The 26,056-nt window shown below is 37.6% G+C and overlaps 1 protein-coding gene across 3 annotated transcripts in view; it reads left to right on the top strand.

Annotated features, from left to right (window-relative positions):
* The window catches only part of USP46 (ubiquitin specific peptidase 46), a 32,687-nt gene extending 13,848 nt beyond the window's left edge, over positions 1-18,839 (top strand). For 2 of the 3 annotated variants that reach the window (XM_008491826.2, XM_030449651.1), the window contains 6 exons: positions 1,745-1,974; positions 5,241-5,317; positions 10,102-10,185; positions 10,483-10,680; positions 11,471-11,549; positions 12,566-18,839. In XM_008491826.2, coding sequence (XP_008490048.1) covers positions 1,745-1,974; positions 5,241-5,317; positions 10,102-10,185; positions 10,483-10,680; positions 11,471-11,549; positions 12,566-12,667 — 770 coding nt within the window. In that variant the 3' untranslated portion in view covers positions 12,668-18,839. The remainder of the gene's footprint in view (positions 1-1,744; positions 1,975-5,240; positions 5,318-10,101; positions 10,186-10,482; positions 10,681-11,470; positions 11,550-12,565) is intronic. The other variant, XR_003987517.1, reaches the window with a different exon arrangement.
* Positions 18,840-26,056: the final 7,217 nt, after the last annotated feature.

Here is a 26,056-nt window from a genome sequence, read left to right as displayed (position 1 = left end):
AGGAGTGTTACAGTAGCCCAAAACACTCTGGAGGACAGGTAACTGCTGCTGCTCTTGTTCTCCGCAGTCATGGGCACAGTCTTACCACAGGGCATCAGGCTCTTTTCAGACATGAGGTCAGCAACAGCTTGTGCCTAATCTTGGAGTAGTTCTGTCTAAGGGATATGATGAGCATCTTGAAATTAGGAAGCCTGCCACACAGCTCCATTTTGGCCCGGATTCACATCAATGTGGGTGGTATGCTTAGAAAGAGGGGAGCCTTGAATGAAGAGAGAAAGTACAAGTCAAACACCTGGAAAAAATTACTTCCTTGTTACGGGATGTAGATGGGCAGACTGCTCATTCCAGAGCAGGCAGTAGAAAGTGTGACAAAGTTAGCTCTGAGTCATCCAGCGATAAATGCCCCTACACAGTTGGGGATGACTTTAAGGAATGGACTTTATGGTTTTACCTTTTTTTAATTAGGGCCAGACTCGTATATTAACCTGCTTAAGTGTCCAGGCTCAAAACTGCAAAGCCCAAGAATCTGGACAGTTATTTCTGAGGAAATCCACATGAGATTGTTAAGGAGCAGGCAAATAAAGCCTTCACTGGAGAAGTGCCCACTAAATCACCACTGGGATATTTTCCTCTCCCCCTGCAAGCATTTCTTATTGCAGAGGATGAGTCTTTGCTCATCAGACTTGTGTGTGAAAAATTATCTTTGTTAGATGGTGTTATTGTTACTGTTTGTGGTGGGTTAACCTTGACTGGCTGCCAGGTGTCCACCAAGCCTGTCTCTCACTCCTGTTCTCAGCAGGACAGGGGAAGAAAATAGGATGAAAGAAACTTGTGCATGGAAATAAAGGTAGTTTAATAATAAAAAAGCAAAGGCTGCATGTAGAAGCAAAGCAAAGTCAAAGGAGATTTATTCTCTACCTCTCATCAGCAGGCAGTTTCCAGTCAGTCCCTGGGAAGTCAAGGCTTGCTTTATGTCAGAGTTGCTTTGGCAGACAACCACCTTAATAATTAATGCTTCCTAACCCACCCCTTTCCCTTAGCTTCATTTGCTGGACACAAAGTCCCATGATGGTGTATCCCTTTGATTAGTTTGGGTCAGCTGTCTCAGCTACATAATCTCTGTCCCACCCCTGGCCTCCCAGCCTTTGTGGGCATGGGTTGGAGAGACAGCCTTGCTGCTGCCCAAGCTCTGCTCATTAATAACCAAAATATGGGTTCATTATCTGCACCATTCTAGCCCCACATACAAAGCACAGCCTGTATGGGCTGCTCTGAGGAAAGGTAACTCCAGCCACAATACACTAGGATGTGTCAGCATATAATGTCTACAGCTTCTGCAGCCATGGGCCTTATGGTCCAAATTCTGTGATGTTTTAAGTGTTTGAAGGACTTGAAATATCATGTCCCAGAGTCAGCACTGCCTGACATTAGGCCTCTAGTGTAAGGAATTAATTTAGGATGAGTCACTCTCTTGCTTTCTCCACTAACTGTAGTGAGAGCCTACGAAACCAGCTCCAAAGAACATTACCTTTCAGACAGCTGAAGTTAGGTTAGATGAAGCCTTCCACAAAGAAGTTTCACTGAAATCAGTGTGACTGCAAAACTGCGTGTCCTGTGTGTGATTTTCAGTACTTTGCTGAACAAGAGCCAGTACATGTATTTGGAAAGAAATGATGAATTATGCTTTCTTTCTTGAAGGAAGGGGTATACTGAGCTTGAGAAATCTCAACTGTCTTTTTCACAGATCTTTTTGACAACTACATGCAGCAGGATGCACATGAGTTTTTAAATTACCTGCTCAACACCATCGCAGACATTTTGCAGGAGGAGAAGAAACAGGAAAAACAAAATGGGAAACTGAAGAATGGCAACATGAATGAAGCTGAGGAGAACAACAAACAAGAACTCACCTGGGTGCATGAGATTTTTCAGGGAACACTGACTAACGAAACTAGATGTTTGAACTGTGAAACTGTAAGCATTGGGATAGATTTTTTTGTTTTGATTTTTTGTTGTTACCCATTACTAGATAAATACGTTTTATATATATATATAGATATATAGATATATGAATCTTTTCAGACATCTAAGAATTGTGGATATTCCTGTAGACTTTACTTCTTGAAGTGAGTATATTCTTTTCTAAAAATCTATTTTCCTAAGCATTACTTAGCAATCATATGCCAAGTCTTGCTGTCCTAATGCATACTTCTACATCTCGAGTCCTTGCTAGTTGATCAGTACTCTTCCTTACTACTGTAACTTTGGGAGAAGGTATTGACACCATTATTCCATGAATAAATGAAATGTTAAGATGAATTTGTGTTAATTCAGTTTTAAGAAAGTGACTAGCATACAGATGGTCTGATATAAACAAACCATATGGTGTTTTTTTCTCCCTAATATTTTCTAGATGATTCCATCAATTTGAACCCTCTTAAGTTTGGAGTATGAGTAAAAATTAGTTTCAATTATGAAACCTGATTTCAAATCTATCAATTTCAGTCATTTTCAATCACATCCTCCTACTTAAAGGGAAAAGAAACAATAATAAAAAATTTTCTCTGTGAGGTTGCTATGTGAAAGAGTAACAAAACCACCAAAAAATCTGTCTGGGGGAGGATAGTGATACTGACTATCAGTCAGTGATGCTGACTTTCTCAAAACATTTGAATTAATCTCACCTTACCTTGCAAAGGTTTTTAGCAGTGTCAGGGATTCTGCTTCATACAGCTTGTCCTGTATCCATTGTGTTTATGAGCATCTGCAATTGTTGGTCCAGCAATGCTGTGTACTGGGCCAGCAAACTGATCTGGCCTAAGAGTATGCTTTCAACTCAGACCAGTACTGCTACCAAGGACTTCCTCAAAAGAAAATGAAAATTTAGGTTATCTGCATTAAGATGGGAAAAGGTGCCCAAAGAAGGTATCTTGAGACAGCAAGCTGAGATCAAATATCTACCTTGAGACTGTTGAAGTTAGGTGAGCTAAACTCTATGCAGGTCCTACCAGATGTGTAAAAGAACATATTCTGATACTTCAAATCAGAAAGGATAGCTCTATACTCCCAGAAAATATGAATTCTCTGGAAACTTCAGTCAGAGAGTAGGAAAAGAGGAGACACAGTGAAGGTCAACATGAAAAAGGGATTGGATCAAATTTGGAACAAGCTTGTATAAATGAAAACATGAGACAGATGTTGAAAATTAATTATTTAATCTACTTAAATTACAAAACCCCAAGTAATAATAGCAAGTTAAAATCACCAAAAGGGTAGAAATATTTTTTTTAACTGACAAGCTTCTTTAAATGGTTGTGGCCTAGTTGTAAATTAATATCCAGTGTTTACTCAGACAAACTCTACTGAACTCAGGATGTGTCACTGGGTAACAGCAAAATTGCACAAGACCTTATTAATAATTCAAAGTGAACAAAAGTTACAGAAAAAATAGCACTAAGAATTGCTGCTGTAGGAACATTTGTCTGTAGCATTGTGAATGCACAAATACTGTGTACTACACAGGATACCTTTCCAGATTTTTTCTTGAATTACTGTATCTTGAAATTTTGTAGAAATATTACAAGAGGTTAAAGGATGTTTCTCTGCTAAAATATTCATATGTAGTGCATGAAGAATCAGATTCCAGCAGTACTAATGCTCACTTACAGAGTGTCCATTTCAAATCTGATTTCTCTCCTACCTTTCATTTTGGTCGGTATTATTCTAGCTCCAACCAGCTTATCTTCCCCAAATATTTGATGTGCTGAAATCAATAACAACATTCCTAACTTCTTTGTGGTATTCAGATAAAACACTCTACTTGCCAAAGTCTTTTAAAGTATTTCACCTCTTTCTTGATATGCAGTGTCTAATAGAACTGTAGTTCCAGCTGTAGAGACACAATGTTCTATCTTTCAAATTCTAGATGTGTGTTTATACTACAGCTGATTGCTGCCAGTTTTCTGGTTTTCTGTCCCCTGTGGGTTGAACCCTGGCTCAGGAAGGATTTTTGTTTCAAGACCTCTTGTTCATTTTCATTTGGTGCACATTGTGCCTCTGTTCTTCTTTGATAATACTAAAATTCATCATGCTAAAGGGGTTCCTCTGGATTCAGGACTGGTATGGGCTGCATTCACTGCATTTATAGTATCCCTGGCATAGCAGAAAGATGAGGTGAAAGTAGTACCTAATGTACATAATCCATAAAACTGCAAAAATCTGAGCATGAGGGACTTGGGTCAGAACAATGGATTCAACCCCTCACTTAAGTGATCTGCTTTAGTTATTCTAAGGAAATGCAGTCATAGCAGGCAAAATATGGACTGTTCATACAGAATATCAGAAACAATTTGTTTTTATAAATATTACTAAATTAATGTGTAGTAATTAATTCTGCAGTCTTTTTTACTCAGTCGAAGTATTACATATAACAAGCATCTGTTTAGATTTTTTTTTATTACTTCATCTTCAATATTAAAGACTCTAAGTGAAAAATAATTTTCAAAGAAAAAAATAAAATGTCTTTCTGTAAATATTTGGGGGCTATATTTTTTGAAACCCCTCTTTATTAGAATTTTTCTCCTGTTCTGTCTAAAAAAGCGTAAGCAAAACCAGTATGATTTTGCAAACTATTATTACTTTGCCATTTTTACTTTTATTTTTTTAAGCAAAATATGAACTGAAACACTATTGAGTGGAGAAATTTAGCAGTGTGAACCAGAAACATAAAGCCAGCATTTTGAATAGTCTATGGAGAGAAAACATAACATGGTTAAATATGACATTTCTTGACAGACGAGTATTTGGCAAAATATGGAAATAATTATGCAGGGCGTAAACTGTGATTATATAGTGTAATATATCATACAAAGGGTAAATAAAATTCCAGTAAAATAAGAAATTATTCTGTGTTGCATAAAAAGGAAACATATGTACTGCACTTGTCATAGCTACTGCCTGGGATGATGGTGGCACTTTAATAAACAGTAAACTGCAGTCACTGGCCCACGGTTTGTGGCCTTGTGTAAGTGGAAGAGATGGAAGCTAGACAGGTAGAGGTACTTATAAATATAGTCATACTGAACTAGGAAAAAAATTAAAAGCATTGAAATGAATTATTTTTTTACTACTTTATGTCTGCAGAAATTTCTATCTTTAGCACTTGCATCTAGATGTAAACAGCATCTTACTAAACAGACGTTTACTAAGTCTCTCTTTTACATGTATGTTTTTTACAACAGGTTAGTAGCAAAGATGAAGATTTTCTTGACCTTTCTGTTGATGTGGAGCAGAACACGTCAATTACACACTGTCTAAGGTAAATAAATGCATCTTTTTGGTGGGCAGTTTTGTCTGACTTTGCTAAATTGTCCAAGTCTCTTAGATACAGAAAAGAGAAATAGAGTAACACTGGGTTTTCAGTTTTCCCAAGCAGACAAAAAAGACTGTAAACTGGAAGATTCCTCTGATGACAAAATATACATGACTGTGCTTTGTTTTACTCACTTTCTCTTTCAATTTATGTTTTTGAAAGAGAAAAAATCTCTTGGGGAAAATAATTGATTTTTCTGTCATCTGGAAGAACTGCTGCAGAATAATAATTGGCTTCAAAGGGATTTAAGTGCTTATGTTTAAGCTTCTACTGAAGTGCTTTGTTGATTAGGACTTACACGCATATTGAAAGTTAAGTGTGTGCTTTGCAGGATGAGTATGAGAGTCCTTAGAGGGCTAAAGATTTCAGAAGTCTACCTTTCTGCCATATAAGTTTCTTACTCTATGTCTCATCCTAAAATTATGATGAGAAGGCTTTTATTCTAAGTAACAGTTCTGCTCCTATTGTACCATTCACTATTTAACAAATCCTCAGAGATCAAAATAATTTTCAGATTCATATGGATGATTATTCTGAGAGTTTTAAAATATCCAGTTTGGGCATTGCTACAATAAAGCAATACCTAAATTCAAGACAATATATTACGTCTCTAAAGTTATGATTGCCAGTTGGTCAAATTACTCTTTCAAACCCCAAAACTGCTACCCGGTTTGAAATTGCACTCAATAACTATTCTGGAACACCCAGGAAGGTTACCTGGGATCTCACCCCAAGCTGAGAGTTATGGAAAGAGAAAGCATATGAGGTACTGAACCTTTCCTGAGCCAGAAAGCAGTGATGTCTCTGTGAGTACAACTGCAGTAACTTCTGTTACATTTTAAAGTCCTACATCCAGTAAGTTTTTTCCTTCTCAATTTGTGTTCAGTCTTCTGTAGGATTGTATAGCAGTCCCTAAAACTCAAGTAGTCACACTGCAGTAACTAGCCTCATTTTAAAATGTGAACAAACTGGAGACCAGCTTTGGAAAGGAGTGCATTATTTTTAGGTTTTTGCCCCTGATGTCTCTGTCTGTTCACAGTCAATGAAAATTGAACCAGTATTGGTACTACAGGTGTCTGTTTGCACTGTAGCCACTCCTTTGAACTTGGTTTTGTCAGCATTAGTTAACCTTTTCCTATGGAGTTCAATGGCAATTTGAAATCAGACTGACCTGCAAGGAGGCTGAAGTGTGCTTCTTCTCATGTCCTTTCTAACCTAAGCTGTTATCTGGTTCTGTCTTACACAGTTACTGGAGGCTGAGCTCCGACTTTTTCTTCAGCTTAGTCTGGTGAACTTGTAGAAACTGCTGTTGTATATGAGTTGCCATCTATCCTTAAGCTTTCTCCAATTTTCTGTTTAATTTCTTAGTTATTAAGCTCCCAGAAGTGTTTTGTACATCCCAGTATCTGCCTTTACTCCAACATCATGACATGCATTTTTAAGTCCTCTGATTGTTCCTTTCAGAAAGAAAGAGAAGCAAATCCCAGTTTTTCTTTTCTTGGGTTAGGGTATGCTGGTTGCTATTTACAGATTAAATTGGAAAAGAATCATTGCATATTGTCTATTCTTATTGTCTTATTCACTAGCAGCATGTCTACCTCTGTTTAAAAAATATGTATTCAATTAGAGTCTGTATTTCCTATCATTGCTGTATGGCATTATGCATTACTAAATGAAGTGTAAGCACTTCTGTGGTTTCTGTTAAAAGGAACAGCCAAGTAATTATTCTTTTTGTAAACTTTGATGATTTTTTTTGACAACTGCTTTGCTGTGTCTTCACAGCTTAAGTGATATTGCATTAAAATGTGGATTAAAGAAAAACTATGCAAGATAACATATAAGTAAATTCCTTTCCTTGCCATTACATATGAATATACATTTTAGCTATTTCTGTAGCTTTTCTGATTGAAAAGGTCCTTCTGTACACAACAGGTCCAAAGAAGACAAGCATCTGTCACAGTCAAACTCCATAGGGTAGACATTCAGACCCAAAGCAAGAGAAGTCCAATAACAGATATAGTACATATCCATTATTGTTATTTCCACTAGGAGTTGCAAAATTTACCAGTCCATTTGAACCTGACTTTTAGCAAGTCTACATGAGCTATTTTATTCCACTAAGAATTCATTCCTCTCTGAAAACAGAGAATTTTTATTATTTATACATATAAACAGTGGAAAACATCTTTCACACTGCAGCATAGAAGCTGTAAAGAAATGCAAGCACAAGATGTCAGTGATAAATTAGTATATCTGAATGGTGTCTTTCTAATGTCTGTCTACTGTTAAAAGCCCATATAAACAGAATGCAGATTGGCATTAATGGAGTCAAAAAGAGAAATTACTTGAAACTAGTTCTGCAGGTACAAAGAGAAGTTCCTCAAGTCTTTAGTTCTTGCATGAAGGTCAGCCAGTGTTGTAACTATTCACTATACAGTAGAAGAATAAAAATTCTCCATTGATGAAACAGCTTCAGTTGCAGTTGTAAAGGAGAGCAAAAAGCATCTAATTTTCACCCTGCACACCTCCCTTCTCCCAAGGAAAGGGTTATTGCTTATAAGTACGCCCCCAATTTTGTTCCTAGTACAGAAAAAAAGCATTAATATGGGCTGAATAAATGAGTTAGTTCTACCTCTAAATTCCATAACTGTCCCTCACCTGCTCTAGTAGAACAGGGCAACAGCCTGTCAGGTGGAAGTAGAAGACAAAGGAATGAAAGAACGAATGCTAAGGGGTGTATGAGATAATGTCCATCAGCTTATCAAGAATTTACATGTTTCTCAAGCTTTCACAGATATAATGCCCATAGCAATCATTTAAAATGTTAGATATTATTAGTTTCAGAATAACTAACACATTTAGAAACTATCTGAGCTTAATTCATTTGCATGGGAGGCTTGGCACAGAACAAACATCTCTACCAAATTTCTACCATCTGTACATGTTTCTTTATGTTAGGAATTTATTATTTCCATTGCTTCACTTTGAGGTGGGAAGGAAACTAATAGATTCCACAAGTTTGTTTGGTTGTTTTTTTGTTTTAAATTGAGACTATAGGGGCTTTAAAGATAAATATCAGACTTTTTCACTCCTTCCTTAACAGAAGACATAAAAATTCCATAAGCATGTTCTGCTGAATCTTGCAGCTTTATGTTCCCCACACACAGAACCCATCTCCAATCTTTTCTAAAGTTTCATCTCTTCCTGTATGACTCTGTGAAAAGTTATTCTGAGTTTCAGAGGAAACAGCTGAATTCAGTTTATTTTGTATTTGAATTCAAATGGGAAATCAGATATTTGTGATTGATGTTTACCACTGAAGCAAATCCTTTCCAGAGATCATGTTTTATTTTTTTAGATAGCAAACTATTCTTATTGTTAGAATTTTGTTACAACCTATCTTTCAAGAGGATGTACTTTGTCCTAAAGTTCAGCACTTTATGATCATATTTGTTTAAGACCATATAAATAAAAAATCCTTGTAAAAGCATTCTCAGCTAGTACAAATATTATTCAGTCATCTGAAGTGCCTCTCTGTCATGCTCCATCAACCTTAAAGAACTTAAAATTTGAAAATGGAAAATCCTCCCCTTTTTTGACGTTACGTAAATAACTTCTAATACCTGTGCCCTGGCAATCTATACAGTCTTCATCTCTCCAGTCTACCCATGTTAATGATGATGCCAGGAAGAAATAATCACCCAGAATACTCTCTTTGCCTTTGTAAACCTACTGTAAGAGCAGGCTGGACTTGCATACAGTGTGGCTTCAGCCTATGTACGTGTGAACTGCACTGGTAGAATGGAGCTTACTGGGTCTGGATTTGTCTGTAGTTCAGAAGTCTTAGGTGCAGTGTATGTTCAACCAAAAGGACAGTTCTGTACTTTAGATGTATCTGTTGAAGGCACAAAGTCAAAAGGAAACCCTGTGCTTGATGCTTATGTATGTATTTGTAGTTCTCAAAACACCTGCTCATCTGCAATGTAACACTAGAGGTGACAAAAAATTGCCAAAGTTTTATTTTACAGTTGAATTTTTTAGTTACCTAAAATTCTGCTCTGAAGCATATCTCAGCATTGTTACTTCTGAGAAACGTTTTATGTGAACTGAGACACTATCAAATCATCCTTCTTCTGCCTCTATCACTTCAAAAGCTCAGTACAGAAAGATTTCCAAGCATTATCTATCTATTTGATCAGGATTTACAAAACCTTCCATACTAGCTGAAACTTTTGTTTTTAGCCAAAAAGAAGGTATAGTCAAATAACTTCTGGATGACAGTTCAAAAGGTTCAAGGATACAGAAAACTGAGTTTAATTTATTGCTTCTGTGTAAGAGGATTCAAACCTATCTCACAGGGGCACACCATAAAATGCAAGCTATTTGTGGTTGAGAGAAGTGCACTTGAAGCTGCTCCATTCTACAAATAGTTTAAAGAGAGACTACAGCCAAATCTAGGCAACCCTTGACATGTAAGAGACCAGAATACAAGTCCCACTTTGAGATACCTGACTTCCCACCTGTATTGGATGGAGGCCCTCAGCTACTAATGCAAGTTTGTCATAGCAGCCAGATGCCTTAAGACCCTTTGCAAATCCCAGTAGAGTTGCTTTAGATGTTTTAGAAAACTCTACACAGCAGAGAGAGGCTTTAATCCTGTGTGCCTCTTTAGGGTTCCAGTGTTCAAAGTGTTAAGTTCCTTTAAAACTGATAATTGTATTTATTTACAGAGACTTCAGTAACACAGAGACATTATGTAGTGAACAGAAATACTACTGTGAAACTTGCTGCAGTAAACAAGAGGCACAGAAAAGGTAAGCAAAGGGTAGGCTATTTCACCACATCCCTCCTGGGCTTTGACAGACCTCCTCCTCAATATTTATTGTGTTTAAATACCTAGAATTCTTACAGCTCACCTACATTCTCTCTGTTGGCCAGAGAACCTACAGCCAGATTAAAAGCTCTTACATGTCTTAGTCTAGAAGATTCTGATAGTTGACCACAGTTACTTACAAAATGCTTGAATAATGCAAAAGCTTATTCATTAAGGAAAGACAGAATGGCTTTGAACTGGCCAGGTCTTTATCATATGCACTTTAATGGTTTCACAGGATGAGAGTAAAAAAACTGCCAATGATTCTTGCCTTACATCTCAAGAGGTTCAAGTACATGGAGCAGCTGCACAGGTACACTAAGCTGTCTTACCGTGTAGTATTCCCACTGGAGTTACGTCTCTTCAACACATCTGGAGATGCTGTCAACTTAGATCGGATGTATGACTTGGTAGCAGTTGTTGTCCACTGTGGAAGGTAGGATACTTACATGTATATCTTGAACTATTGCCAAGGGCATGCCTGTCAAAATGTGGGAAGAGTGAGAACATAAACCCTGCTACTGCACCAAGTTGCCTGTGCCATGGCCTGAGCATCCTGGCCACCCTCCATCAAAATAAGTCTGTACTTGTTTAAAAAACAATGTCTCAGGCCCTCAAAAGGCATAGGATTGGCTTAAACTAATGCAGCTGTCTCCTTCCTCTTCAGCCCACTTAGAGAGAGAGAGCTTGGGAGCCAGGACTCTGAGGGCCTGGTGCTGTTGGGATGTAGGCCCCAAAACAGATTTCCTTGATGTCCTGTTAAGGCAATGAGAAGGTTATAATTTATAAAACTCCTCACATATGGGGTATTGTCAAATACCCCAACAAACAAACAAATCCTTGGGGCTCTAGGAATACATATTGTTCTCCCTCTTCTCAAAAACTATATTATTCACAGATGATAGCAAACAATTTTTCCACTTAAATTTAGTTCATATTGTTTTAAAAATAATTGCAGTATTTGATGCCTGCCACAAGCAGGCAAATGGCCATGGCACAGATGAAAAAAATCACACTTTTATATTTCATTTGATGAAGTCTTCAATAAGTCATTAAAAAGGTGAAAGGAGTAAAAGTCTACCATACCACCAAGGTTGGGTTGATTTTTTTCTTCACAACATTTAGTTATAATTCAGTCTGCTTGCACAGAGCAACGTGACTTATCAAGACAGACTCAATGGTATCTTCTAATATTTTGGGATTTGTGTTTTTGTTTTGCTTTCTAGTGGACCGAATCGGGGACATTATATTACTATTGTGAAAAGCCATGGATTTTGGCTCCTGTTTGATGATGACATTGTAGAGGTCAGTATGCTGAAGGTCATGAGCAAAATTTCTGTGTTTATGTTCTCCTCTTTATGTGGGGTTAAAATTCTGATCTGGGTGTAGATTTCTAGTGTGCAAAGCCACAGTTTGGTTGTAATGTGACATGTAATTACACATGTAATGTGTAATGTTCAGCTGTTAGGAAGTAAGGTTGCAAACAGAATTATTAATCTTGTAGTTCTTATTCTGTCAGTGTAATGGAGATCGTTTTATTTCAGAGCAACATAAAATGTTTTTAATATGGTATTTTAATTTGGAATGTTTTCTATATCTAATAAATTAAATTTAATTCAATTCATTAAAACCTAAAATATGTGGGAAGTATGTTGTAATACTTGGCAATACCCCTTGGCAAAATTGGATTGGGTAAAGCTAGCATTGCTGTAGAATTGCTGTAGAATTTTAAGTTTTGAGCAGTTATGAAGTTAAAAGAAAATATGGACTCTGCAGTTAATTTGGATTTGTCTGGATGCAAATTAGAGCAGTATCTGGCCCACAGCTATTACAGAATCTGTTTAAGCATTCTGCAGTTCATTCCTAAGCAAACCCTTTATGGCACTGTGGCACCTTGGCAAAACCGTGGTCTTGAGTCTGAATTCCCAGGAGTAAATCCAATAGAGGACAGTAAGCACTGGGACATTTGGTGGGGCCTGTTTTGAAAAAGGTTTCTGGAAATTTTAGAAACATAAAGTCACAGGGTTACATTTATCTGTTTTAGCAGCGTTCACCACTGTATTCCAAGGAGTGCCTCAGTTATTGCAAAGTCTAATTTGGTTAAATTGAGACAGACATTCCTATTGAGTTCCATGAGTGAGACCAGCAGGGCTTAGCCCCCAAACATTACCTTTTCAGTGCTTAAATTGCAAACAGGATTTGCTAATTGCTACCACGAAACAAATAACTGAATCTGTCTTCTGTGTTTTTGCTGTAATTTAACCTGTGTTTGGTATTCCTTTCACCTAATAGCACATAATTTTTTAAAATTTATTTTGCAGAAAATAGATGCTCAAGCAATTGAAGAATTCTATGGTCTGACCTCTGATATATCAAAAAATTCAGAGTCTGGCTATATTTTATTCTATCAGTCAAGAGAGTGACTTGGCAAACTGTGACAAATGCGCACAATGGGGCTGCACAGAAGAGGTGGTGATGGCCCCCCTTAACCTGCTTTGACACAGACCACATCTTGTATGGTTGAACAACAATACATTCTGTCTTCTATTAAATGGTCTATGTTATATCAACTATAACCTTCAATTTTTGACATGCAGAACTTTGTTTTGGGGAGAAGGAGTTGTTTGTAGTTTGTAAGTCTGATTGAAGAGTTAATTGCAGTCAGATTTTAGTGGAATTTATCTGGACTAACATTTACAGATAATAAGATTTGGATGTCAACTGTTTAACCCAATCCATCTAGAGTAGTATTTTATATAGAAGTGTTCATTGCATTTCGTGCAAAATTGTTTAAATGTTTCTAAATGGCTTTGGGTTGTGCTGAATTACAAAGCATTCCTTTCCATAAACCCTGACATATACTTACCCATTTTAAGTGTAAGGAAAAAAATCTGTTTCATGATGATTGCAATTTTGGTTGTATAGGGGATTTTTTTACATGCTATTCTCTCATAAAAAAAAAAAAAAAAAGGTATTCTTCTTGCATTATTTAAGGTTCAGGTTGTTAAAATATTTTTGCATAACCCCAGGCATAAAATTCACATAGTGGGATTTAAATTACAGTGGAACCAAATAATTTTGTATGTCCAGTCACTTTGTTTATCATGAGATAGAGAGATGAGACTTCACAATTTACAGAGCACAGGAATGAAGGAAGTGAGATGACACATATGACAGACAGATAAATTCCATTCATAGAAATTGAGATTACTGTTCTGTTAAAATAACATCATAGGTTATTTACTTTATTGAGTCTTAAGAGATTGCAATGCTGCTCAAGTATAACATATCCACCAGGACAGACATTACATAGTCCATTTAAGTAAGTATTGTTTGTACAATACGTAAGATGTGGTGTGGTCCTGCAATTCTCTGAGTATCTGTAGGTCCAGTTTTCATTTCTCAAGACAAAGTCCATTTCTTAGCAACATAATGTAATAAATAACCATTAGTTTACACTGGCCACGTTTGACAGCATTTGGGTCACGACAGAAACAGAGCTCTGGAATGTCTGATTGTAAAAAACATTAAAGGCTTAGTTTTTGATTTTACTGGGTGAATTTAGCAGGCAGTACTCATGCACAGGCTGGTAAAATTGCTGAACTCACATAGGGGAATTTGGCAAAGAGTGACTGTAGGAGGAAGTATCAATAGGGTATGAGAAGAGTTTGATTGCAGGTTGGAGCAGAGGGGACACTTTGTTTTGACACTCACTCTATTATACAAGTCTTGAAATTGAATTGTCAGATTCCTATTCCAGTGAAGTCAACAGCAAAAACACTCTTCTTGTCTTCAGGGGGACTGCAGTTGGTTCCAGTATTCCCAAGGAAATTCTTACATTCTGCTGGTTATATTTCATTCACTCTCGAATTTATTAGAAAATGTTGCTTTTGGCCCTTTATTTTCTCTTTATGGCCAACACTGCATTTCAAAAAATGGCTTTTGAGGTGCAGCTAAATGATATATTTTAGTCTTTTGTAGGAAGAGAATAGCTTTTTTCATTGTAATAGATTGTGGATGTGAAATATATTTTGTTAAATAATGGTGAAAATGAGCACTAGCTTCTACTGTAACTCAAGTTCAGTTGGATTTATCAATTGCCATTTTGTAAACTAAAGAAATGTAGCACTTTACACTGAATTAGAAACACAGGTGGACTTTTCATCTAACATTATTTTTGATTTATCATGTTATTATATGGATACAAGAAAACAGATGTAGAATGTAACCCTAGAGTATTTACTTAGGTGAATAATAGTAGTGATCTACAGAGATCACATGCACGAGTGAAGGATAGTATGCAGGCTCAAGACAACCATAATTTTGATGTAGCTCTGGTTATTTATTGATGTTAGAATTAAATGTTCTGTCTCTGATGCAGAAGACAGATATCTTACAAGGAACTTTAACTTTCACTGAAGCCAGGAAGCTTTCCCAGTGAAAACCTAAACTGGCAAATCCCTCTTTAATGGATTCATTCTTAAGCATTCAGAATTTCTATATAAAAATACAATAATCTCTTGCCTTTTAAAATGGGTAAGGTTTCCTTGTTGTGAATGAAGGCATTTTATAGATCAGCATCAACCAGTGCTGGTCCAAGGCTCTGTACTTCACATTCTACTGGTGAGCATTCCTAGGGCATTCTGCAATTTTAAAACAAGCAACAAAAAAGAACCTCCTAAGGTATCATTTGAATGTTCAGGACTCAGGTTTATATAGAGATTAATTTTTCATAAAAGTATTTTAAGATCAGTTCAATTTTAGGAAATTTTTCCACATTTCAATTGACTTATGTGAAAACTACTTTTTAATGTTGATAATATGAATTAATATTTCAGTGCTAAAGTACAGGAAAATAACATCAGATTTTCTCCAGCTGCAAGATAGCTCAGAGTTGTAAATCATACAGATATCTGCAGTTTGTTGTTGAGAGTAAAATTACTAGACTAAGTCTTTAAAAATTTATGCTAGTCCCTGAAAAGGTCACAGCACTGCTATCACAGCAGTCCAACATTAGTGGTCTGACATCAGCTCTGAAAAATTGGGGAATTATCACTTTATGCTAATACCAGGTAAACTAAGCAGAATTTTACTTCTATTTAAAAAAAAAAAAAAAAAAGCAGTTACAGTCCTATAAATTATATCCAGTCTGCAGTGTGCTGAATGTGTTGACTTCAGCCCCGGAGAAGCTGTTGATGACTGCTGTATGAGTAGTGCCCATAAAATAGTGCCATGTGAAGTATTTTAGTTGTCTAAATAAAATGTAATCCTTTTATGCTTATGTATAGATTTCCAGTCCCTTGTGAAAGAGTGGAAAAATATCTAGGAAAATAAAAGCTATTCAGGCAGCACCTAGAAAACAAAATTGTAGATGTCTAATAGTATGCTGTGCTTCCTTAAAATTACTCTTTTTATGGTGTCATTTTCTAAGTATATTAGACCTAATGACATCTGAAGTTTTCTGCTTGTTTCACATACTGTTGCTGAGATGCATTGTCCATTTATAATTCTTACTATGTTCTTACTTAGAAAAAAGAACATTATTGTCCTGTCCTATTTTTCCATTGAACCCAAAGAAGCACTGCATCGCTGATGAATCAGTTAACTGAGGAGGACAAGCCAGACCTCAACTTTTATGTTTCACATGGAACAGGCTGTCAGTATTTTATGTAATTTCTATTTTGGGGTCATAGCAGAGGGAGGAAGAAGAGCAGAGTGGTGGAGAAGCCATACCAGTGAAGCAGAACACCTTGTTGAAATTAAGTCCGAAAATTACTCCTGTCACCTATGTTTGAATAATTTACAGTTATCTCAGAGCAGTAGATAACATCTTAAAATCTTGTTCCTCTAGCAGTTTGAGTAAAGAAAATAAAGCAGTTGTTGTTTCCTTAGCATTAGAGTTAGTAAAGATATTAAAGGCTTAACTAAGCTGAAACTGAAGTTCACATTACATGGTGGGTCCTGAAGTGCTGCCACAACCTGGATTTTATCTTCATACATGGCACTGCATTCATCCATCTGTTACAGCATCTTGTACTTTGGACCTGAGCTGACAACTTGCAGCTGGCAGTGATCTGATGCCTCTCGACATCAGACTCTTCTTTCTCTTTTTTGCTGCCTGTGGCTGACAAACTTCAGCAGTATCTTACAGCTGAACATGTACTAGAAATTTTAAGTTTTGGATGTGTACCTGTTCTTTGCTAGTACCTTTTATCAGTGTTTGTTTTAATTTATTTCTCTTTTGTTGGTCTGTTATTGTAATTGTATAATAACTTGTGTAGATAAAATTACTTGTTTCCTGTTTTAATTTTTATGTACTTTGATTTTTTTTAAATGTAGTCAACCCAAGCACTTTAAGCAACAATGTCAATCTTGTGAAATTCCAATCAGCTTAACATTTTGACTTTGTCTTTTTGCTTTTACAGCTGTTTGCTTGTGATGCAGCACCTCTAGTTCCAAGCCAATTTCCATTTTCAGGCTTGTAGTCCTTGTTGGATTGTAAATTTGTGAAGCCCAAAAAGTGTGTTCATGAATCTTGCTTCATACATAGCCAGGATGCAGCATTCACTGTGTCTGCTATGTATGTGACGACTTGCACTCTTCACAGCCTTTTTTTTGCACTCTCCCTGCTAACCCATCTGAGAATGACAGGAATATTTTAATCTGTGGCACAGTTACCAGTGACTGTAATTTAGAGAAGCTCCACTTCTCACAGGACAATCCTCTTTCCCCAAGCACAGGGTTTGCTGTCAGTGAGCTGATGATGCAGGTATTGCCCTCTTTGCTATTTTATCTGTGCTTTGTACAGTCTCAAGTATGAATAACCCTAAGAGCTGTGCTTATTCTCAGCCCTTGTGAGTGCTAGAAGGAGAGCAATCTTTTTCTATCTTCCGTCCCTCCACTTGGACTCATATAAAGGGAAAAGATAATGAACTAGGATAAGTGCTGGTATGAAAAACCCCAAACAAATAAACCATCTGAGAAAGACCCTGGATGTTTCTCAGAGGCCAGCATCTGTGGTATCTGTTAATGCAAAGGTTATTCTTAGATTTATTTTTTTTTAGACCTCGTATTCTCTTTGATCGATGAAAAAACCAAGTATTTTTCCTGTTGCATCAGTTCTGTTGCTGAGGTATTTCTTCTCAATATAACATGGCACTTAATATCTAAATGGCTCTTGGGAACCCTCAACAGACAGCCTTTTAATTTCTTTCCAGTTAACATGCATTACTTCTAAGAGGCTGCTTGAACCTGTCTGCAAGATTTATTCAGATTAACACACTTCTCCTGCATAGTAGGTCAGATCAGGAGGAATGCACCCACCTGATGTGACCATCTGGGCTAAGCCTCTTTAATGCTTGTTATTCTTAACCCACTAGGAGGTTTGCTTGCTGGCTTTGTCTGAATGATTTAATATGAAACTGCACATAACTAATTATTCATGGCTTCAGAGTTGCTATAATTCTTTAATAAAAATTCTCCTTAATTTGGTTATCAAGTCTGGGACTACTGCACCATGTGAACAAAACTGTGTGTGCCATTCATAGCTGTCAATTTAATCCCCTGTTGCAGGTGGCAGTGGCACTATGTGTAAGAATATTAAAAAGGAAGTGACCTTTCTGTGGTAGCATGGTAGGTCTGTAGGAGGACCTGGAGCTGACATGCAGTTCCCTAACCCTCAGCTTGTACTCAGCTGAAACTGGTGCTCCATCTTCTACATAATCCTAACCCTTCTCCCATGGGTTCCTATGTGGCAGAAGCAAACCCTTTGCGAAGATGCCAAACCACTTGCTTGCCACAGTTGATAATTAATGAATATTTGCAACCTTTCTGTCCATGCTCCCCCAAACCTCATGAATAGTTATGACATTCCTCAAAGAGGCTGAACTTAAATACTGGCTTTGTATTGTCACTGGTGTTTATATTTACAAATACCCCAGACTGTGTTCACACACTAATTTTTTTCCCTAGTTCTCTCAGCTCTCATTCTAACAGTAAGAGCAACACCAAGGGCAGCCATGTCACAGGTTCAGACGCTTTTCCTGGAGACAATTTTCTAGCTTCAGTGGCTTTTATGAAAGACAGCCTAACACAAGGTCCCTAACTTATCCATGACTCTGTAGGATTAAAGTCGCTGTATGCTGTAAGATTATGAGTGTAGTATAGGGGGAAAATGAAAGAGAAGAAATAAAGAAAGGGCTGGGTTTTTTGGAGGCTTTGAGTCTGCTTATCTGTTTGTAAATATCTCTGCCCCTCTCTACCTTGTCAAAACGATGCAATCATAATAAAACTACTTACATATTTTGTGCTGATTTTTTAAATGGAGTAAGAGGTAGTAAAATTATTAGGCACACAATTGGGGATGCAAAAATATACTATGAATTTTTAGTTAAGTGTACAATACATGGTGTATTTTACAGTTATCTTCTCTTTTTAATCATGTACATGTAATTAAACACTGCATTGCCTGCAGAACTGTAAGATAAATCTCATGTTGGTTATTAAGGTTGTAACATAAGAAAACAGTATTTTCTCCTGTTAACATGTTTATATTTTACATAAAATAAACTCCCTAGCTGATCTTGCTTCCATTCATCTTGCTTTGTATTCATTTGGAGCTAGACACAGGCAGACCATTGATCCTGGTTGTTACACAACATGCTGCTGAATGTCAGTGCTCTGTGTTCTGACTGATGGCAACACTGCTGCTCCTCACTTTTTATTTCAGTTAATGGAGTCATTGCATTGTGACTTCAAAGAACACCTCACTGCCAGGGCTGCCTGCTTCTGAAGTGTCTTACAGGAACAAATTTTGCATGCAGTTCATGAATCATCTTGGTGGAATATTCATATAATTGTGTGACTGAGCTGTATCAAGTTAAAGCACGTCATTGGCCTTGCCAGTGTTACCAAGAACAACTAGAGCTGAACAAAATAAAAATCAACCAGAACTTGAACTAATATTTGCATGAAGAAATAATGAGGATTCTAAGCCCTTTGGCCTAGAATTTCACTTATGACTACCAGGGTGGGAAAGGGTTTTGCTAGTGAGGTCTTAAGATTCTACCAGAGAATTGAAAAGTTCCTGTAGTCAGCTCCTATTCCTGAGCTTATTCATTAGCAAATACAATTTGCTTTCTCAAAAATGAGGTTAAAAAAAAAAAGGCAGGAGTTTCTTGGTCTTGTCTAAATGGATTATGTTATTCGTTGAATATTATTGAAAGAACCCAAATCAAATGTAGCTGTCAAACAGCATGCTGAATTTATAACTAACATGCTGTAAGATCTGCAGCACATCAGCCTATCAAAAGATTAGGTTGAAAAACACCACATCTCACAGGGAGCAATGCAACTTCTTATGCTTGTCTCTATTTTCTCCTCTTGTTTTTCCCTCCCCCATGTTCTTATATGTCTGAAGGGAGGCACCCTCAGTCCCCCTTGTCCCAGGAGGTGTCTGCTACTCTGAGCACAATGTTGGGGTTCAGATGTGAGGTCCGGGCCTGCTGTGGAGGAAGCCACTGATGGCATTCACAGCTGTGAAAAGTGATCATTATAAAAGTGAACATTCTCTTTGCCTGTAGCAGCTTAACCAGCTTTAAACCTGGTGCTAACAGTGCATTTCACCTCACCATTAACCCAGAAACAGCAGAGGATGTGACAAGGTGCAGTTAGCAAGTTGCCCCCAATGCATGGAGAAACCTACAAGGATCAAACAGAATTCAAGAGGTGGAGACTGATGGAGATTTTTGCCAGGTCACTGTGAGGGTAAAATAAAGAGGTCAATACTGGAATTAAATTTAGAATAAGCCAGAGTGAACTTTTGGACTTCAATTCACACGGATATGAGGAAAAAACATTTGTCATGTTACCAAACAGCAAAGGTGTTGAAAGAGAAGATAAAGGTTTCACTCAACGTTGCAAGCTGGACATCACAGATGCTTTGGCATCAACCAAGAGACTACCTGATAGAGACCACATTAAATCATTCTGCTGCAGCTACAAAGAAGGTCCAGACAGAATTGGAATTTTACAGTGGGATTAGTAATTACAGAAACTGGGTTAGAGTTTCTTACATCTTCATAAAACTTTGGTGTGCAAAGCTGTGTTTTCTGTAAGACATGGTTATGTGTGGAACACTGTAAGCACTGGAGAGGAGCCACAAGTGGGAGTACCTCTGGTCACTGAAAACATCGTTTGGGGGCACAAAAAAATTCTTACACTTCATGTAGTCATTAATTATAGAATTCCTGCTGTCATTTATGAAGCCCTTGTTCATCCTCAAAATAGTTTACCAGATAACTTAGTAACTTTCCAACTGCTAATTTGGTGAAAATTCTAGAAATTGATTAAGGTGAACCAAAATCTGTACGTATTTTAGATAAATATGACTTGAGCTGATCCTGGCCACCCCTCAGCCAGAGCAGTTTACCAGCCAGAATATTTTCACCAGCTCCTTGGCAGCTGCCTTGATGACCTCTTCACTTCTGGATGCAGTTCAAAGTGCAGATCTTGTAGCACATCACTCCAGTATAACCCAATCCCTTCCTATCTCTGAAACAGCTTCTCTTGCCTGGAATGCATTGGGGCAGCTGAGGTTGCTCAGGAAGTTTGACATAACAGCTTTTTACTTTCCAAGGAATGGATTAGCTCTCTTTACCCCCCCTATAATTGGTAAGAAATACACACTAGTAGGAAACACTAGATAAAGCAAGGGTAATGTAATGTATTTGTTTTATTCATCTCTCTTCCTTCTGGATATTTTTAGTTACATTTTCAGATGAACAGAAGTATTCTGAGGTAAGGTCATTGAAGTTTTGACTGGTTTAGTTCAATCGAAATTAGACAATAAATAATAATTAATTAATAATTCAAAATCAAATATCACCCAGGGGGAGGAGCTGTGCAACATAAAGAGAACTGGGGGGCAGTGGGGACACACACATGATGTGGGGACAAGGGTGGCAAAGCTTGGTCACTGTGAAGGGGCTGGGGACACTAGAGCCACCAGTGATGAGTACTTCAGGCAGAGACCAGTGTTGGCTAAGACACCAGAATGGCATTCAGTTACCCCTCAGAAGCTGTCCTTGAAGACAAAAAGATGTCCTAAAGGTAAGCTGAATTCTTCCCCCTAACTTTTATAGTTAGGATATTTGCTAAATGCTCAAGTACAGGCTGCTTATTCTATTGTTAACATGTATGGGAATACTTCTATGTGACTGCTGTGACATGGTTTCAGCCAACATTGAATTAACACTTTTGCAATAACATAACATGCCTCAGAGTAGTTATCAATATTTATATTAAACTGTAATTTTACCATGGCTTAGAGAAGGTGGTGCATGAAAACTAAAACTTTACTTTATGGAAATGTTACACATCCATATTCAGTTAATGTTCCCAAATGCAGTTCCAGAGGATGAGGGAAGGCAATCAGTTTATAGGAAAGGCAGCAGCTGTGCAGGACAGAGAACCCAGCTCAGTGCTCAGGGTGGGAACAGCAGGGAAATAACACTCAGTGATTACCACGCCCATTCAGTTCTCATGACACTGGTAGAAGAAATGTACTTAGAAAATGTGTCTACTTAATATATTGAATCTCTCGATCACTCTTGTGCAGCCAACCCCAGCCTCCAGATACTGAGCTGAAAACAAACCACCCCTTTCACCATTTGAACTTCATTTAGCCAAAGTTTTTTTACTCAAAATCTCTGCAATATGAAAATGAGTTGTGTCCCCCAAGCAAAACACTTTTTATCTTGAAACTCAGTTAAACCTGAATTCATGCCAGCATTTCTTAATCAAAAAACCCAAGATGCAGGTTTGCTGGTATAATTTCAAATGACATTTTACCCCCTTATCATTCATTTGATTTTTTTTGGTTTTTTTTCCCATAAGCCATGACGGATGGGCCCCTTTATTTTTACTATTATTCCTGTAATTTTGGACAGTACCTTCTGCCATTCTAGCTCTCTTTGAATAGAAGAGTTCTTAGCTTCTCTCTCTCAGGGATTGCAATACCAGTCCACCAGCTTCAGTGAATTTAGCAGCCATTTAATATCCAGTGTCATGGGGCACATTCACAGGACTCAGCCTTCAGAAGAAGATGTTCAGGAAGCAGCAAGGTCTATACACTGAACATAGTATAGACACAGATAGAGTGTGTGATTTTTAATATAATCCCTTTGAAGAGCTTGTTGTATTACACAGGGTAAATAATGTAACCTCCTTTGCACCAAGAAAATGAATATGCCAATATTTATCAGTCTCAGAGAATATGGAACTTAGGTTGCAGAAGTAGAAGCTGCAACCTCAATTGCTTTGGTATGCACAATAATCATAACTATATATATGTTTTTTTTGTTTTAGGCAGTCCTCTTTTAATAACTGCAGCACTCCTTTCAGGGGGAGAGATTTGCAGTCAGTAAGACAAGCTGACCATTGTTTGACAGGAAAAGATCTTTACCAAGAGATCAAACAACTGTCTGGAGGTGGCAGGAATTCATTCAGTGATACAAACATACTCACAGTTTATCCTGAAATGTCAGTATTACTGAATTATATTTCCAAGCAACATATCCCATCATAACCCCAGTCAAAGTCAGTGGGCAAAGATCAGGTCCAGGGTGAGTACCAGGTGATCTAACACCAGAGCTGCTGTGTCTTTCTTTCCAAGATTTCAAAGGAAAGGGGGAAAACCTTATTGCGGACAGCTATGAAATATATGACCCATCAAAGAAGATCATTTCCTTACAAAGAAAATTTTCCAAAGGGAAAGAAACTTTCTCTCCAGACTCTGTTAATTATTCCTTTGGACAGATAGGAATCAGGCTAATGGGTTATGTACTGTGTACTGCTTGGTTCTTTACATATTTGCTTAGCTCATTTCCTCCCTAAAGAAAAGAGACATAACAGTTTTCCACTTATGCCTTATGTCATACAATGCTTTTATGTTATTTACAAAATTGCTTGTTATATCTTGGTCCCTTGGAAGGTTTTTAGGTTTACTATAAGCACATCAACAAAATAGACCCAGCAAGGATAAGATAATCCAAAAAAATCTAACCCAACCTCTCAATGGTTTTCTGAAGACAGATATTAAACTGGCAAACAATGACATTTTTTTGGTTCTTTATTCTTCATTTAAACCTTATTTTTCACATCCAAAAAGCAGAAAACTCAAATAAATCATTGCAGTGTTCTGAGACAGAAATGGTTAATATTCATGAAGGGGAGTAAGAAATGCTCTGTTCCTTTTATAAAGGGCAATTCCTCACCCACATGGGCACTTGGAGCTCATGAGAATCGGGCTTCCAAAAAACCCCACGTTTGGAGGCTGGAAAAAACTCTATCAAATCTGCAGAAGTGAGCCACCCTCAGCTGTGACTGCCATGGGCTGGAGGCTTAAAGAGCTGCTGTTCCTATTCAATGTCCATTCTTATCAGACCCTTTCTACTGGGCAGGGAAAATAGAAAAGCCAGCTATTCTCTCCCCAAATCTGATAAGATCTTTCGTAGAAGAAAATTGGATTGTTCATTTTATAATGCTGTCCAACTACAGTGGAATAATTAACTTTTGTTTCCTTCCCACACCCAGCACACTTCCAGCTGGGAGGGGACTCGACCCAACTTTTTCAGCTCCTTTGAGTAGATTAAGCAAACCTGTATGGCTGTGGCTTTCCTGCTTAGCAGAGAGACACTTCACAGAACAAACAAGAAAAGGCAAGGACATTGCACCAGAGAGTCACTGCCCCTTGGTTTGGGGTGATAACATTTATGGGAAACAAAAATGTATTGTGCTTTTCTCTGTGGACGTTTACCAAGTGTTACCTTCACTCTTTGGCTTCACAGCCTTATAATAATCATCTTAACATTTCCAGCCCTTGGGAAAGGTCAGAACTAAAAACCAGTTCCAAGTTATATGAGTTTGATGTATAAACATCAGTAATAGTTGTTCTCAGAAGCAGCACATGGGACACAACTACACTCACTTCAGGACTGCCATGGGTGTCACAGGCCACAAGGTTCAAATTAATTTCCAAGTGTCAAAGGCTGGGGAGCTCATGCTGAATCTGCTGCTGGGTCAGGCAGTGGATTAGATCCCAGAATCTAACTAATGAGATAACCAACACAAGCACGTAACACAGGAACTTACCAGTGACAAGGATTTTTTTCTAAACAGTGAAATCATCATCCACTGTCACTTGCCTCTCAGTCATTACATAATTTCACACACAAATATTCAGGTTTGAGGTCTGTTTGAGAAAGTGATGGGAGAACTGATGGATGAGTGCCTCAGGTATGAGCCTCAGAACATTCTGCTGCTCCTGTGTCATGCGATGCTACTGAACACATCAAGACTCATCCTGCTGTCACTTATAAAAAATGTATTATTATTAATATCATGCGTGCCCAGTTATTTCAAAACAGCAGCTTTTCCTTCTGTAGCTCTTTTCTCTGGGCTGGAACAGATAGTAAGCAAAATATAGAACCTGTGGCAGGAGAAAACTATAATGTCACTGCCCTAATGCAATGTATTTCCTTGTCAACAGATGCCTTTTGGCTTTGATCTCATTCACACTGTAACTGTATTTTCCTGTGTCTGTGAGCTGATTGTCTACCTTCCAAATCCTACCTGCCATCCTTCTGTAACAGGAATTTAATAAAATGCCAAAGCAACCCCCCTGTGCCTCAAAAAAATCTTAACTGCCAGTGGATAAAGCAGACTGAAGCACTGATGAATATGGTCTGATGAAAGATGAGCTCAAACTAGACCACCATATCCAAACAACCCCCAGCTGGCATGGATGAGCATCATCTACATTCATGCAGTATGTGATACACATGAGCAGATGAGAAAGAAATCCTGCCTTTAAATGCTACAATTCAAAGTGCTTTGGGACATTCAGTAAATTCAGTAGGAGAAACCTTTCTCCCATTGTGTTGGAAAACTGGCCAGGACATTCAGTAACTATGAGTCTGTTAATTGAAGTACACAGATAATAACTTGTAACTAAGTGCGTGTTACTGTACTTGAAAATGCCGTGCAGAGATGTTGGACCTTGGCAGTCTGTGATTAATTTCCTGAAGTTATAAGTACTCTGACAGCTTTGCCTGTGCTTTCCAGGACAATTTCCAGACAACCTGAGGCTGAAAAGTCAGAAAAGAGCCAGGTGTCTGGAGGAAATATCAGCTCCAGAAGGAGTATGGTTTATCAGGAAACAGTGGCTTTCAGGGTCAGTAGTTTTTTCTCTTCCCCTTTACTACCTTGTCATAATCTAAGGATTTGTACAACCAACTTGTACCAGGAGCTTCAATAAAAACAATAACTAAGGTGTTTGATCAGCAGTCTGCTTGTCAGAGGGCTCTTCGGTGTTGGGAACAAAGGGAACTTAGAACAAGAATGTGCTAAGCCTTGCCTGATTCTCTCAGAGTTATATTCTGTCTCTGCAGCAATAAATTTCCAGTCTCCAGTACTACAGCAAACAGAAGCTAACAGCTAAACTGAAAATTGTATCTAATCTTTAACTATTTTATGACTCCTTTCACAAAAATCACTTCCATTTAAACTGCCTAAAATGTCTCCTACAAAGATCTTTTGTATCTATCTCTGTAGCAACACATTAAGGACCATAAGTTTTTGTTTTATTGTGTACATAAAATATAAACCCACATTTTATAGATCTTGGCATGATGTGTACTCACTTTATCCCTCATTAACCATTTTTTTTTTTTTTTTTCTTTTTTTGGAAAAGGCCCTTGGAACAAGAGGGCAAGTCCTAGTCACTCTTTTAGGAGTCTTCAAAAGCAGTCAGG

The sequence above is a fragment of the Calypte anna genome, chromosome 4A (genome assembly GCF_003957555.1).
Source record: "Calypte anna isolate BGI_N300 chromosome 4A, bCalAnn1_v1.p, whole genome shotgun sequence".
Taxonomy (NCBI): Eukaryota; Metazoa; Chordata; class Aves; order Apodiformes; family Trochilidae; genus Calypte; species Calypte anna.
The sequence above is the reverse complement of the archived record's forward strand: the minus strand, read 5'-3'. Positions and strand labels throughout refer to the sequence as shown.